The 14588-nt window shown below is 35.8% G+C and overlaps 1 protein-coding gene across 1 annotated transcript in view; it reads right to left on the bottom strand.

Moving 5' to 3' along the window:
• The window catches only part of MICU1 (mitochondrial calcium uptake 1), a 250315-nt gene that overhangs the window by 166721 nt on the left and 69006 nt on the right, over positions 1–14588 (bottom strand). The window contains 2 exon segments of the mRNA XM_032595262.1: positions 9963–9997; positions 10000–10135. Coding sequence (XP_032451153.1) covers positions 9963–9997; positions 10000–10135 — 171 coding nt within the window.

The raw sequence follows: 14588 nt of genomic DNA, 5'->3' as shown, positions 1-14588 counted from the left end.
TAAATTATGTTTCTGAATATTATTAGTTTTGGTTTCAAACAATAGGCCAAGGAAAGTAATAGACTTTTTGCATTCCCATATTGTTAAGAGTTTAATATAGACATACTGTATAGTACATATTTTATTTTTTTTCACTTAGTAATGTATCTTGGAGATCACACCATAACAAATGATATAATGATACAAAGCAGTCTCCTTTTAAGTGGTTTTATTCAAAGGAATTCTAACAAACTATTTCATAAAGCGTTTGGAATATAGCATCCAAGATAATAATGGCTTAGAAGCCAAGATATATAGAAAAGTGGTGAAGAATTTTGAGATGGTTAGCCTGGAGAAAAGATTTACTAAGGGAATTATAATAGTTACATTCAATCATTTACTTAAAACATTCTGGAACTTCATGATGCTAATGCTAAGACAGTTCTCTTCAATAAAACTGCTGGTCCCAAAACCAGTTCTCGGGTTTAATTTTGGTACAATGCTTAAGGAAAACCAAGGCTATAATATCTTGAGACCAAGTGAATGCAAGTGACTGTGAATCCCTGTGGGCCCTGATGTCAGAACTCATACATAAGCTTTGAATGCAGACTGCAGTCAGACCTTGGAAAAGGTAGCAGGCAGAAAGATCTTGTAATAAATTAGTGTCTGACACATTTTCTTTTAAGAGGTGATTTATAACACCCAATCTGTACCCTAACAGCTGTTTTCCATGTTAAGAACTCCCTCTCTTTTTCATCTAGTGAATTTCTGGCCATCCATAGTAACAATCATCTATTACAGGATGACCTCTTAAAGTTCTATGAAATTCCAAGCCCTATGACACCAGTCTCACTGAATATAAAGCAAATTAATTTCTGGCGGAAAAATTAAGGAAACTACCTAATTACAGTAACAAAAGAAAAGAGAATAAAAAAGAATGAAGACAGCTTAAGGGACTATATATAGCACATCGTCAAATGGACCAAAGTGCACATTAAAGGGATCCCAGAAGGAGAAAGAATGAGAGAAAGAGGCACAAAACCTATTCAAAGAAATGACTGAAAATATCCCAATCTGGGAAAAGAAACAGACATGGAGACCCAGGAAACTCAAAGAGTCCTAAACACGATGAATCCAAAGAAACCACAATGAGACACATTACAGAGTTTTCCAAGAAAATAAAACTGAAGGAGTTCATCAACACTAGATCACTCTTACAAGAAATGTTAAAGGTAATTTCTGAACCTGAGGTGCCTGGCTGACTCAATTGGTAGAGCATGTGGCCCTTGATCTCAGGATCATTGAGTTCAAGCCCCATGTTGAGTGTAGAGACTACGTTAACTTAATTTTTATAAACTTAAAAAAAAAGTTTTATTTATTTTTGAGAGACAGAATGTGAATGGGGGAGGTGCAGAGATGGGGGAACAGAGGATCAGAGCAGGCTCCTCACTGACAGCAGAAAGCCCAAGGTGGGACTCAAACTCAAAAACCCTGAGATCATGACCTGAGCTAAAGTTGGACGCTCAACTGAGTGAGTCACCCAGGCACCCCAATAAACTTATTTCTTTTTAAAGGTAATTCCTGAACCTAAAACAAAGAGACATCAGTATAAGCAAAACATATAAAATGTAAAACTCACTGGTGAAGGTAAATATATAGTTAATCTCAGAACACTCTTAATTTTGTAATGGTGGTGGGTAAATCACTTCTCTTTAACATGGAGATTTTTTAAAAAGTATTAAACATAACTATAATAATCTGTAAATGGATAAACAATGTAAAAAGACATAAATTATGATATTAAAAACATAAAAGTATAAATGTAGAGCTTTTGTATACATTAGAAGTTAAGCTGTTATTGCTTAAAATACACTGTTACAAGATATTTTATGTAAGCCCCATGGTAATCATAAAGCAAAAACCTACACCAGATACACAAAAGGTGAAAAGAAAAAAAAAATCTAGGCATACTGGTACAGAAAATGATCAAGTACCAAAGGAAGAGAACAAGAAAGGAAATAAAGGGTAAAGGAATTACAAAACACTCTGAAAACAAATAACAAAATGGCAATAGTAAACCCATATCTATCAATAATTACTTTAAATGTAATGGATTAAATCCTGCAATCAAAAGAAACAGAATGTTGAAATAAAAAAATAATACCCAACTATACCGTATACAAAAAGCTCGTTTCAGTTTTTAGGACACACACAAGCAGAAGTGAAGTTGATGGTAAAAGATATTCCACGCAAATGGAAGCCAAGAAGAAAGGAGGAATAGCTATACTACCAAACAAAACACACTTTAAGCCAAAGACTGTAGAAAGGGACAACGAAGAGAATAATAATAATAAAAGGTCAATTCATAAAGAGAATATAAGATTTCTGAATAGTTATGCATCTAACACAGAAAACCTAAATATATAAAGCAAATGTGACCAGAATTGGAGGGAAAAATACACAGCATTATTTATAACAGCCATATTATGGAAGCAACCTGATGTCCCTTGATAGATGAATGGATAAAGAAGAGGGGGTATGAAATATAACTCAGCCATAAAAAAGAATGACATCTTGCCATTTGCAACAACATGGATGGGTCTAGAGGGTATAATGCTAAGCGAACTAAGTCAGAGAAAGGCAAATACCATAAGATTTTCACTCATATCTGGAATTTAAGAAACAAAACAAATGAGCAAAGGAAAGAGACAAAAAAACCAGACTCTTAAATATAGAACTGATGGTTACCAGAGAGGAGGGTTCGGGGGATGGGTTAAACAGGTGATGGGGATTAAGGAGTACACTTGTTTTGATGAGTACTAGGTGATATACGGAATTGTTAAATCACTATGTTGTACAATTGAAACTAACACTGTATGTTAACTAACTGGAATTAAAAACTTTAAAAGGCAATAAACAAACAAACAAACAAACAAATAGCAAAACCAAAAACAACCCACAAAAATCAATTCAATTAAATGGGCAGAATGACCTAAACAGACATTTTTTCTTTTTTTTTTTTAAATTTTTTTTTCACGTTTATTTATTTTGGGACAGAGAGAGACAGAGCATGAACTGGGGGAGGGGCAGAGAGAGAGGGAGACACAGAATCGGAAACAGGCTCCAGGCTCTGAGCAGTCAGCACAGAGCCCGACGTGGGGCTCGAACTCACGGACCGCGAGATCGTGACCTGGCTGAAGTCGGACGCTTAACCGACTGCGCCACCCAGGCGCCCCTAAACAGACATTTTTTCAAGGAGGACATCCAAATGGCCAATGGATATATGAAAAGATGCTCAACATCACTAATTATCAGGAAAATGCAAATTAAAACCACAAGGAGATATCACCTCAAACCTATTAGATGGTTATCATCAAAAAGAAAAAAGATAACAAGTGTACATGAGGATATGGAGAAAAGGGAACATTTTGCACTGTTGGTGGGAAAGTAAATTGGTTCAGCCTTAATGGAAAATAGCATGGAGGTTCCTCAAGAAACCTAAAAATAGAACTACCATATCATTCAGAAAACCCACTTCTGCCAAAGGAAACAAAATCAGTATAGTGAAGAGATATCTGTACTGCCATGTTCATGACAGCATTAGTCACAATAGCCAAGGTATGGAAACAACCAATGCATGCCATGGAATCCCTAAGGACTCCATGTAGCCAAATCAATTGTGAAAAAAGAAGAACAGAGCTGGAGGACTACTACATGCTGATTTTAAAACTTAATACAAAAGCACAGTCATCAAAAGAATGTGGTACCAACATAAAGACAGATATACAGATCAATGGAATAGAAGAGAGCCAGAAATAAACCCTCACATATATGGTCAAATGATTTTTGACAAAGGAGAAACAACCATTTAATGGATAAAGGATAGTCTTTTCAACAAATGGTGCTGGGAAAATTGGTATCCACACGCAAAAAAAAAAAAAAAATGTTGAACCCTTATCTAACTCTACATTAAAAAGTTAACTTGGGTTAAAGACCAAAATGAAAGACCTAAAATTATAAAACTTATAGAAGAAAATACAAAAGCTTCATGACATCAGATTGGGCAACAATTTCTTGGATATGATACTAGATGCACAAGCAACAGAGGAAAAAAAAGAGACAAAGTGGACTTCATGAAAGTTTTTAAATTTTGTGCATCAAAAGATAATATCAATACAGTAAGGAGGTAATCCATAGAATGTGAAGAAATTGTTGCAAACATATATCTGATAAGGAGTTAACAAACAGATTATATTAAAAAAACCCTAAAACTCAACAATTTAAAAAAACAAAAATGGAATTCAAAAATGGGCAAAGGATGTGAACAGACATTTATCCAAAGAAGATATACAACTGACCACTAAGCACATACAAAGTTGTTCCACATCACTGATCATCATGGAAATGCAAATGAAAACTATACTGAGATACTGCTTCACATCTGTTAGGATGACTAATATAAGAAGAACAGAATATAACAAGCAATGGCAAAGATATGAGAAAAATAGAACCCTTGTTGGTAGGAATGTAAAATGGCACATCACTGTGGAAAACAGTACAGGCTTCCATAAGAAAAATAAGATAGGATTACCATATGATCTAGCAATTTCACTTCAGAGTGTATACCCAAAGAACAGAAAGCAAGGTCTCAAATAGATATCTGTATATTCACATTCACAGCATCATTTTCCACAACAGTTACAATGTGGAAGCAATCCAAGTATCTGCCAATGGATGAATGGATGAGCAAAAATGTGGTAAATACATATCCTGGAATATTATTCAGCCCCCAAAAGTAAGGAAATTCTGACATATGCTAAAACACGATGAATCTTGAAGACATTATATGAAGTGCAATAAGCCAGTCAGAAAAATACAAACTGTATGATTCAGTATCTATGAGGTATTTTTAGCATTCAAAATCATGAAGAGAAAGTAGAATGGTGGTTTCCAGGTGTTGGGAGAGGAGGGTAGTAAAGAGTTATTGTTTAATGGGTATATATTTTCAGTTTTATAAGACGAAAACAATTTCGGTAATGGATAGTGAAACAATGATTACACTCTATGATAAACTGTACACTTAAAAATTGGTAATGTGGTAAATGTTATGTTTTTAAATTTTTTTAATGTTTTTGAGAGAGAGAGGAGAAAGAGAGAGAGAAAGAGTGTGAGTGGGGGAGGGGCACAGAGAGATGGAGACAGAATCTGAAGCAGGCTCCAGCTGCTGAGCTGTCAGCACAGAGCCCAACGCGAGGCTCGAACTCATGAATCATGAGATCATGCCCTGAGCCGGAGTCAGACACTTAACAGACTGAACCACCCAGGCACCCCTTAATTTTTTTTTTTTAAGTTTATTTATTTTGAGAGAGAGAGAGAGAGAGAGAGAGGGAGGAAGAGAGGGAGGGAAGGGCAGAGAAGGGAGACACAGAATCTGGAGCAGGCTCCAGGTTCTGAGCTGTCAGCACACAGCCTGATAAATGTTATGATTTACTATTTTATTTCCATAAAAAAAATTTGGAGAAAAAAAAAAAAAGAGACCCTAGGAGATTAGGAAAAGAACTCATGAGAAAAAACTGTAACAGGTATGTATGCCTGGGTGGCTCAGTCAGTGAGCGTCCAATTCTTGATTTCGACTCAGGTCATGATACCAGGGTTGTGGGATCAAGCTTCGCACTGAGTCTGAAGCATGCTTAGGATTCTCTCTTTCTCTCTCTCCAGCTTTCCCTCTCCCCTGCTTGTGCTCTTTCTCTCTCTAATAAAATAAAAAAATATTATAACAGAACAGCTACAAGATATACAGTATAGGTTGTGAACATTCAAGATACATTTAAGAAGAGTTCCAAAGAAAATAAATTACAGTGAAGCAACAGTGAAGCAGTATGCAAATTTTTCTGAATTCAGGACTTAAAGTTCCAGAGGGAACAATAAAATTAAAATTTAAAAATCAAAAAATAAATCAAATGGAACTAGATAAAAGAATATAAATATTAAACAGAGGAGCATGTACAACAATGGTATAGCATAAACTGAGTGACAGCTCTTTACACCTGAGAATTTTTTTTTAATTAAAAATAAAACACAAAAATGAACTATTGGGACCTCATCAAAATAAAAATCTTCTGCACAGTAAAGGAAACAATCAGCAAAACTAAAAGGCAGCCGATGGATGGGAGAAGATATTTGCAAATGACATATCAGATAGAATCTATAGAAAACTTATCAAACTCAACACCCAAAAAACCAAATAATCCAGTGAAGAAATGGGCAAAAGACCATGAACAGACACTTCTCCAAAGAAGACATCCAGATGGCCAATTGACACATGAAAAAATGCTCCACATCACAATATAAATCCAAACCACAACAAGATACTACCTCCACACCTGTCAGAATGTCTAACATTAACAACTCAGGCAACAACAGATATTGGCGAGGATGTGGAAAAGACAATCTCTTTTGCCACTGCTGGTGGGACTGTAAACTGGTGCACCCACTCTGGAAAACAGTATGGAGATTCCTCAAATAATTAAACTAGAACTACCCTATGACCCAGCAATTGCACTACTAGGTATTTATCCCAGGGATACAGTATACTGTTTCAAAGGGGCACATGCACCCCCAATGTTTATAGCAGTGCTATCTGACAATAGTCAAAGTATGGAAGACCCCAAATGTCCATCGATGGATGAATGGATAAAGAAGATGTGGTATATATATATATATATATATATATATATATATATACACACACACACACACAATGAAGTATTACTCAGTAATCAAAAAGAATGAAATCTTGTCATTTGCAACTATGTGAATGGAACTAGAAGGTATTATGCTAAGCGAAATTAGAGAAAGACAAAAATCATATGACTTCACTCCTATGAGGACTTTAAGATACAAAACAGATGAACATAAGGGAAGAGAAGCAAAATAATATAAAATCAGGGAGCGGGGGGACACCTGGGTGGTTCAGTTGCTTGAGCTTCAGCTCAGGTCATGATCTCACAGTTCTTGTGAGTTTGAGCTCCACATCAGGCTCTGTGCTGACAGATCAGAGCTTGGAGCCTGCTTGAGATTCTGTGTCTGCCTCTCTCTCTGCCCCTCCCCTACTCATACTCAGTCTTTCTCTCTCAAAAATAAACAAACATTAAAAAAATTTATAAAAACAGGAGGTGGACAAAACATAAGAGACTCTTAAATATGGAGACAGAGGGTTACTGGAGGGGTTGTGGGAGGGGGGATGGGCTAAATGGGTAAGGGGCATTAAGGAATCTACTCCTGAAATCATTGTTGCACTATATACTAACTTGGATGTAAATTAAAAAGTGAGTATATTATTTAAAAATCAATCAATCAATCAATCAATCAATCACACAAAACCACCAGGCCATGCATGGCATTAATAAATCATGAACTAAGGACAATACAGCAATGTATTTTTTTTTAAGTTTATGTATTTTTGAGAGAGCGTGTGTAAGCAAGGGAGGCACAGAGAGAAAGGGAGACGGAGAATCCCAAGAAGGCTCCACACTGTCAGTGCAGAGCCCAACATGGAGCTCAAATCAACAAACCATGAGATCATGACCTGAACCAAAATCAATAGTTGGACACTTAGCTGAGCCACCCAGAGCTCCAGCAATGTATTTTTTATATCATTTTGTTTTCTTAATAAAAAAGGGAAAAAAAATGAAGCAAATATAATCAAATGTTAAAACTTGACAAAAATGAGGGATGGATACATGTAATGTCATTATAGTAGCTCTATTTCTTTCTCTCTGACTATTTTTTTTAATTTTTTTTTTAATGTGTATTTATTCTTGAGAGAGAGAGACAGAGACAGAGTGTGAGTGGGGGAGGGTCAGAGAGAGAGGCAGACACAGAATCCGAAGCAGGCTCCAGGCTCTGAGCTGTCAGCCTGACGTGGGGCTCGAACTCACAAACTGCGAGATCGTGACCTGAGCCGAAGTTGGACGCTTAACTGACTGAGCCACCCAGGTGCCCCTCTCTCTGAATATTTTAAGTATTACATAAAAATCAAGAGAATGTAAAAGATCAAAGCCAAAAATTTAAGTGAAAAGGGAGGATGTCAAAGAGAGCCTATGGAAAATGGAGCAGTTTGGTATTGCAGGGAAAGAATGTGAATGGCAAAAACAAGAAACAAAACAAACAAAAAAAACAAAAAACACCCCACCAAAAACCCAAACAAAACATGCTCAAAATGCAATTTATTATTTTATTAAAGATGGAAAAATCTTTAACATGTCCATGTAGACTATGTAAAAATGACAAGACAAAGAGCAGCTGAGAAAACAGGCAGAGGAAAAAATAAGTGTTGAAATAGGTGTTAGGGAAACAGGATAACATGTGGAATGGTTATCCCTGAATAGGGAAAACATAGCTCTTCCACTAAACTTTACTGAAAGAATTATTTCAGAAACAGATTAGAAAGGTTTATAGCCTTGGGAGCTACAAGTTAAGTAAATTACAATTATCAAGCTTTCAGTTTTTATCTGGGAAGTATGACATATGGTCATTGCTGGAGCAGAAAGCAGGAGAAGAAAATGGAAAAGTTCAAAAATAAATGCTCATTTGGATAGTTTTGCTCTATTTGTAAAATGGAAAATTTGACTTTATAAATGAAACTGCTGGCACAAGGTGAGGTCTGACCTTTCTTCTGATTCACTCAGGGCAAAAGATTAAATAACGTATCATTGTGGAATACCAATAGTTGACACTTAACTTATAATACATATTTTTGTTCAAATTCACCTCAACCAGTAATGGATTTGAGGGGCGCCTGGTGGCTCGGTTGGATAAGTGTCCGACTTAATCATGATATCATGATTCATGAGTTTGAGCCTCGCTTGGGGCTGTGTGCTGAAGCTTGGAGCCTGGAGCCTGATTCAGATTCTGTGGTCTCCCTCTCTCCCTGCCCCTCCCCAGCTCATGCTCTCTCTTCTCTCCAGAATAAATAAACATTTTTAAAATTTTTAAAAGAAGAAAATGGATTTGAGAAATGAAAAGATTATTTATTTATTTAGTAAGCGAGCACAAGCAGGACAGAGGCAGACGGGGAGGAAGAGAAGAGATCTGAACCAGGTTCCACAGTCAGCACAGTGGGGCTGGATGTGGGGCTTGATTCCACAAATGTGAGATCATGACCTGAGCTGAATCAAGAATCAGATACTTGACTAAACTGAGCCCACCCAGGCAACCCAGAGAAATGAAAAGGCCTATTTAATAACTTCATCCAAACAAACCCACAGAGATCCAAATCTCTCAGAGGAACTTTCCTTGCAAATACATACCACACACATGCAACACACAAATAACTCAAATTATCTTGTTGTTTTATTAGCTACATTTGGCAAGTGAAGGCAATTCCCTGAATTCAATGTTATCGTGCAAAATGAAATTCATCCTTTTGACTTTTCCATCACTCATGTCTGCTGAATTCAAATGCTCAATACCAAAGGTATTTACTATACCAGAATTGAAAATTTTTCTGAGGTAGAGCTCTATAACAGCAGGTTGTGTTAAAGATATAAAATGTTGAAGTCATTTAAAGTTTATGCTATCATCAAATTAGTTGAATTTTGGAATATTTGTATATTTCCAAAAGGATGTCATCCCGCCTTCCAACTGGGCATCATCAATCAGTCGTTCCAAAGACTCAACATACCTAGAACATTTAGCATCTGAAAAGATCTGGAAAGTATGAACCAACGTAGGTAGTTAAATTGAAACGGAAAATATATGCAAATCCGATTACCAATCTTGGATCTTTTTCACTATCCCCATTAACTTCACATTTCAAGATTACACTTGCCTTAGAACATGACAGAATATAGCAAAAAAGGTGAATACTCTGCAAAGAGAATATGAACCATCTGAAATAAATGATAAAAGAGACCTCAACTGCATTATTCTAACTTGTAATTGACTACAGTTCGGATTAATTATAAGATTGTGTTCCATACTTTTCTGTCTCGGAATCCAGAACGTTTCTTCTTCTCTCTTCTGGATGAGGCTCGAGACAAATACCTGCAGCCTTTTTTTCATGGTTACAAACTTCCCCTTCATCTTTATTCTTCCCTTTATCACCAACTTCACTCTTCAGGTTGTTTATAGATGTGGAGATTCTGCAAGGGCCCTAGATATGCAAAAAAATAAATTTGCATTAATCCAGAAATAATAGTTTTCAGGTACAGTTTAGCGGGAGCATAGTACTGAAATTTGCGAAAAGTTCTACAGGAAGAGGTTCCTTAAAAAGTTAAAAATAGAACTATCGTATGATCCAGCAATTCCACTTCTGGTCTATATCCCAAAGAACTGAAAGCAGAGTCATGAGAGATTTTTGCACATTCATGTTAACAGCAGCAATTATTCACAACAGCTAAAATGTTTGAAGCAACTGGTATGGTCCATTAACAGGTGGGTGGATAAAGATAATGTGGGAATATATATATACAAGATAATATTCCAGCTTTAAAATGACGGGGATGATACCAAAGCATAGGCAACAAAAAGCCAAGAGACACAGGATTATGTGAAACCTACAAAGCTCACTACAGTGAAAGAAACAATCAACAAAATGAAAAGACAACCTATCATATGGGAGAAAATACTTGGCAAACCATGTATTTAATAAAGGGCTAATATCAAACATAGAGAACGCTTATAATAGCCAAAAAAAAAAACCCAAATAACCGGATTAAAAAATGGACAAAGGAAGTGAAGAGACATTTCTCAAAAGAAGATACATAAATGGCCAACTATACATGAAAAATGTGCTCAACATCAATAATCATCAGGGAAATGCAAATTAAAACTGCAATGAAATATCACCTCACACCTGGTAGGATGGCTTTGGTAACAACAACAAAAAAAAGATAACAAGTGGAGGTGAGGATGTGGAGAAAAGGGATCCCTGGTACATTTTGGTCAGAATGTAAATTCATACAGCCACTATGAAAACAGAATGGAAGATCCTCAAAAAAACAAACAATAGAACTGCCAAATGATTAGGAATCCCACTTTGGGTATATATCCAAAGGAAATGAAATCAGGATCTCAGATATCTATATTCCCACCTTCACTGAAGCATTATTCAGAGTAGCCAAGGCATGGGAAGCAACCTAATGCCTCTCAATCAACAATATATAAAATGTGGGGGCACCTGGCTGGCTCAGTTGGTGGAACGTGTGACCTCTGATCTCTGGGTTATGAGTTTGAGCCCCACACTGGGGTATAGAGATTACTTTGAAACATCTTAAAAAAAAAACACCCACAAATAAATAAAATGTGGCATGTGTGTACTCCCCACCCACAGGAATACTATTCAGCATCAAAAAGGGAAGGAAATCCTGCCATTTCTGGCAACACAGATGAACCTAGAGGGCATTATGCTAAGGCGAACTAAGCCAAACACAGAAGAACAAGTACTATATTATACCACTTACATTATGAATATAAAGAGTCAAACTCATAAAGGCCAGAGAGTGGAATGGTGCTTTCCAGGGCTGGGGGAGGAGGAAATGGGGAGATATTAGTCAAAGGGCACAAATATTTAGTTACACAAAGTAGTAAGTCTTAGAGATCCACTGAACATCATAGTGCCTACAGTTAACAAAACTGTATTGTATACTTAGACATTTGCTAAGAAGGTAGACCTAATGTTAAGTGTTTTCTCACTAAAGCAACCTATAATAATAACAAATTAGAAGGTTAGAGAAACTTCTAAAGGTGATGGACTGGTTTATGGCATACACTAATGATGGTCACCGGTACATACTTCTCTCCAACTCCTCAGTTGTAGGCATTAGTTATGTACAACTTTTGTATGTCAAAAAATTTAAGTAACTCAGAAAAAAAAACTAAAAAGGAAAGGATATCATATTGCATGCCACAACATGGTTGAACCTTGAGGACATTACACTAAGTGAAATGAGCCAAAAAGACAAATACTGTATTATGACCTTACTTATATGAGGCATCTAACAGAGTCTATTTCATAGAGACAGAAAATAGAATGATGTAACCGGGTGGCTGCAGGGAGGGTGGAACAGATGGTATTAATGGGTAAGAATTTTAGTTTTGCAAGATGAAAAAGTTATAAAGATCTCTTTAACAACAGTGTAAATATACTTAACACTACTTAGCTGTATACTTAAAAATGGTTGGGATGATAAATTTTGTTATTTTTTTAACCAAAAAAAAAATGAATTGGAAGAATAAGTGTGAGACCAAAGGAATCAAAAATTGATACTGAAGTTAAAACATGTACAATTAACAAAATTCTACAGGAAGACAAAAACCTAATGGGCTTACCAAGTTAATTCAATTATCAGTAGCAAGAAAAAACCTGAATGTACAGAAGCCCCTCTAGCTAGAGTTTGAAACTGACATCTATTCTATAAAGATTTTTCCTAACTTTCCTCATTCAAGAGAATGATTCTATTCTTTCAAACTGCTACATGATTTGGTAACTGAACCATATCATAATTTATGTTACTTTTGTATTCCCAGAATCTATCTTGCTCTTTAACTATTAGGGGGACTCAAATGACTTCGTCGTTTTACAAACCAATAACTGCAAATATCAGCACTGTCATATGGTTTCAACATAATAGGTAGAACATTAAGAGACTGGTTGTTCAGAAAAAGGAAGGAAGTAATAAGATTGAGAGTAGATATATACAAAATAGAAACTAAAAAAACAACAGATCAATAAAACCAGAAGCTGGTTCTTTGAGAAGACTCAATAAATTGATAAACCTTTAGCCAGATTTATTGAGAGAAAAGAGAGGTGAGAGAGAGAGGGAGAGAAGAGAGAGGGAAAGAGAGGACTCAAACACAATCAGAAATGAATGAGGAGAAATAATGACTGACCACCCACTATATACAAAGGATTATAGAAGAAGATTATGAAAAATTATGTGCCAATGGAGGCACCTGAGTGGCTCAGTTAGTTAAAACATACTCACTCTCACTCAGGTCATGATCTCATAGATTCTTGAGTTCAAGCCCTGTGTCAGGCTCTACACTGACAGTGTGGAGCCTGGTTGGGATCTCTCTCTCCCTCCCCACTTGTGCGCTCTCTCTTCTCTCTCTCTCTCTCTCTCTCTCTCTCTCTCTCTGTCTCTCTCAAAATAAATAAATAAACTTAAAAAATTATGTGCCAACAAATTAGACAACCTAGGAGAAATGGATAGATTCCTAGAAAACATATAACCTCCCAAAACTTCATCAGGAAGAACCAGGAAATTGAACAGGACCAATTACCAGCAATGAAATTAAATATTAATAGGTAATCAAAAACTCCCAACCAACCAAAGTCCAAGAGCAGAAGGGCTTCACTGGTGAATTCTACCTAAACATTTAAGAAGAGTTATGCCTGTTATTCTCAAAATATTCCAAAAATAGAAAAAGGAAAGCTTCCAAATATATTCTATGAGGCCAGCATTACCATGATACCAAAACCAGATAAAAACACCACAAAAAAAGAGAGAACTACAGGCCATTATCTATGATGAACATAGATGCAAAAATCCTCAACAAAATATTACCAAATTGAATCCAACAATACATTAAAATATCATTATCACAATCAAGTGGGAGTTATTCCTGGTATGCAAGGATGGTTCAGTATCACAAATCAATCAATGTGATACATCACATCGACAGAGACAGGATAAAAACCATATGATCATTTCAATAGATGCAAAAAAAGCATGTGACAAAGATAACATCAATTCATGATAAAGCACTCAAGAAAGCATGCTTAGAGGGAACATATCTCAACATAATAAAGGCCATATACAAAAATCACAACTACCATCATACTCAATAGTAAAAAACTGAGAGCTTTTCCCCTAAGATTAGGAGCAAGACAAGGATTCCCACTCTCCCCACTTTTATTAAATGTAGTACTAGAAATCTTAGCCACAGCAATCACACAAATAAAAGAGATAAAAGGAATCCAAACTGGTAATGAAGTAAAACTTTCATTATTTGCAGATAACAATATACAATATATAGAAAACTCTGAAGATTCCACACACACATACACACAAAAAAAACTAGAGCTGACAAATGAATTCAGTAAGGTTGAAAGATATTAAAATCAATATACAGAAACCTGTTGCATTCTCATACAAAATACACTAATACAATATTCTCATACAGTAATTCTCATACAATATACAGAAACCTGATGCATACACTCATAATAAAGTAGCAGAAAAAGAAATTAGAAAACAATCCCATTACCATTGCACCAAAAATAATAGAATACCTAGGAATAAACTTAACCAAGGAGATGAAAACCTGTACTCTTCAAACTACAAAACACAGATAAAAGAAACTGAAGATGAAACAAATGGAAAGATATTCCATGTTCATGAATGGGGGAGAACAAATATTGTTAAAACATCCATACTATCCAAATTAACTACAGATTTAATGCAATCCCTATCAAAATACCAACAGTATTTTTCACAGAATTTGAACAAATGGTTCTAAAATCTGTGTGGAACTACAAACAACCCAAAATAGCCAAATCAATCTTGAAAAAGAAGAACAAAATTGGAGGTATCACAATCTCA

Source organism: Lynx canadensis, chromosome D2 (genome assembly GCF_007474595.2).
Source record: "Lynx canadensis isolate LIC74 chromosome D2, mLynCan4.pri.v2, whole genome shotgun sequence".
NCBI lineage: Eukaryota > Metazoa > Chordata > Mammalia > Carnivora > Felidae > Lynx > Lynx canadensis.
Note: the sequence above shows the minus strand (reverse complement) of the source record. Positions and strands in the feature narration are given on the sequence as shown.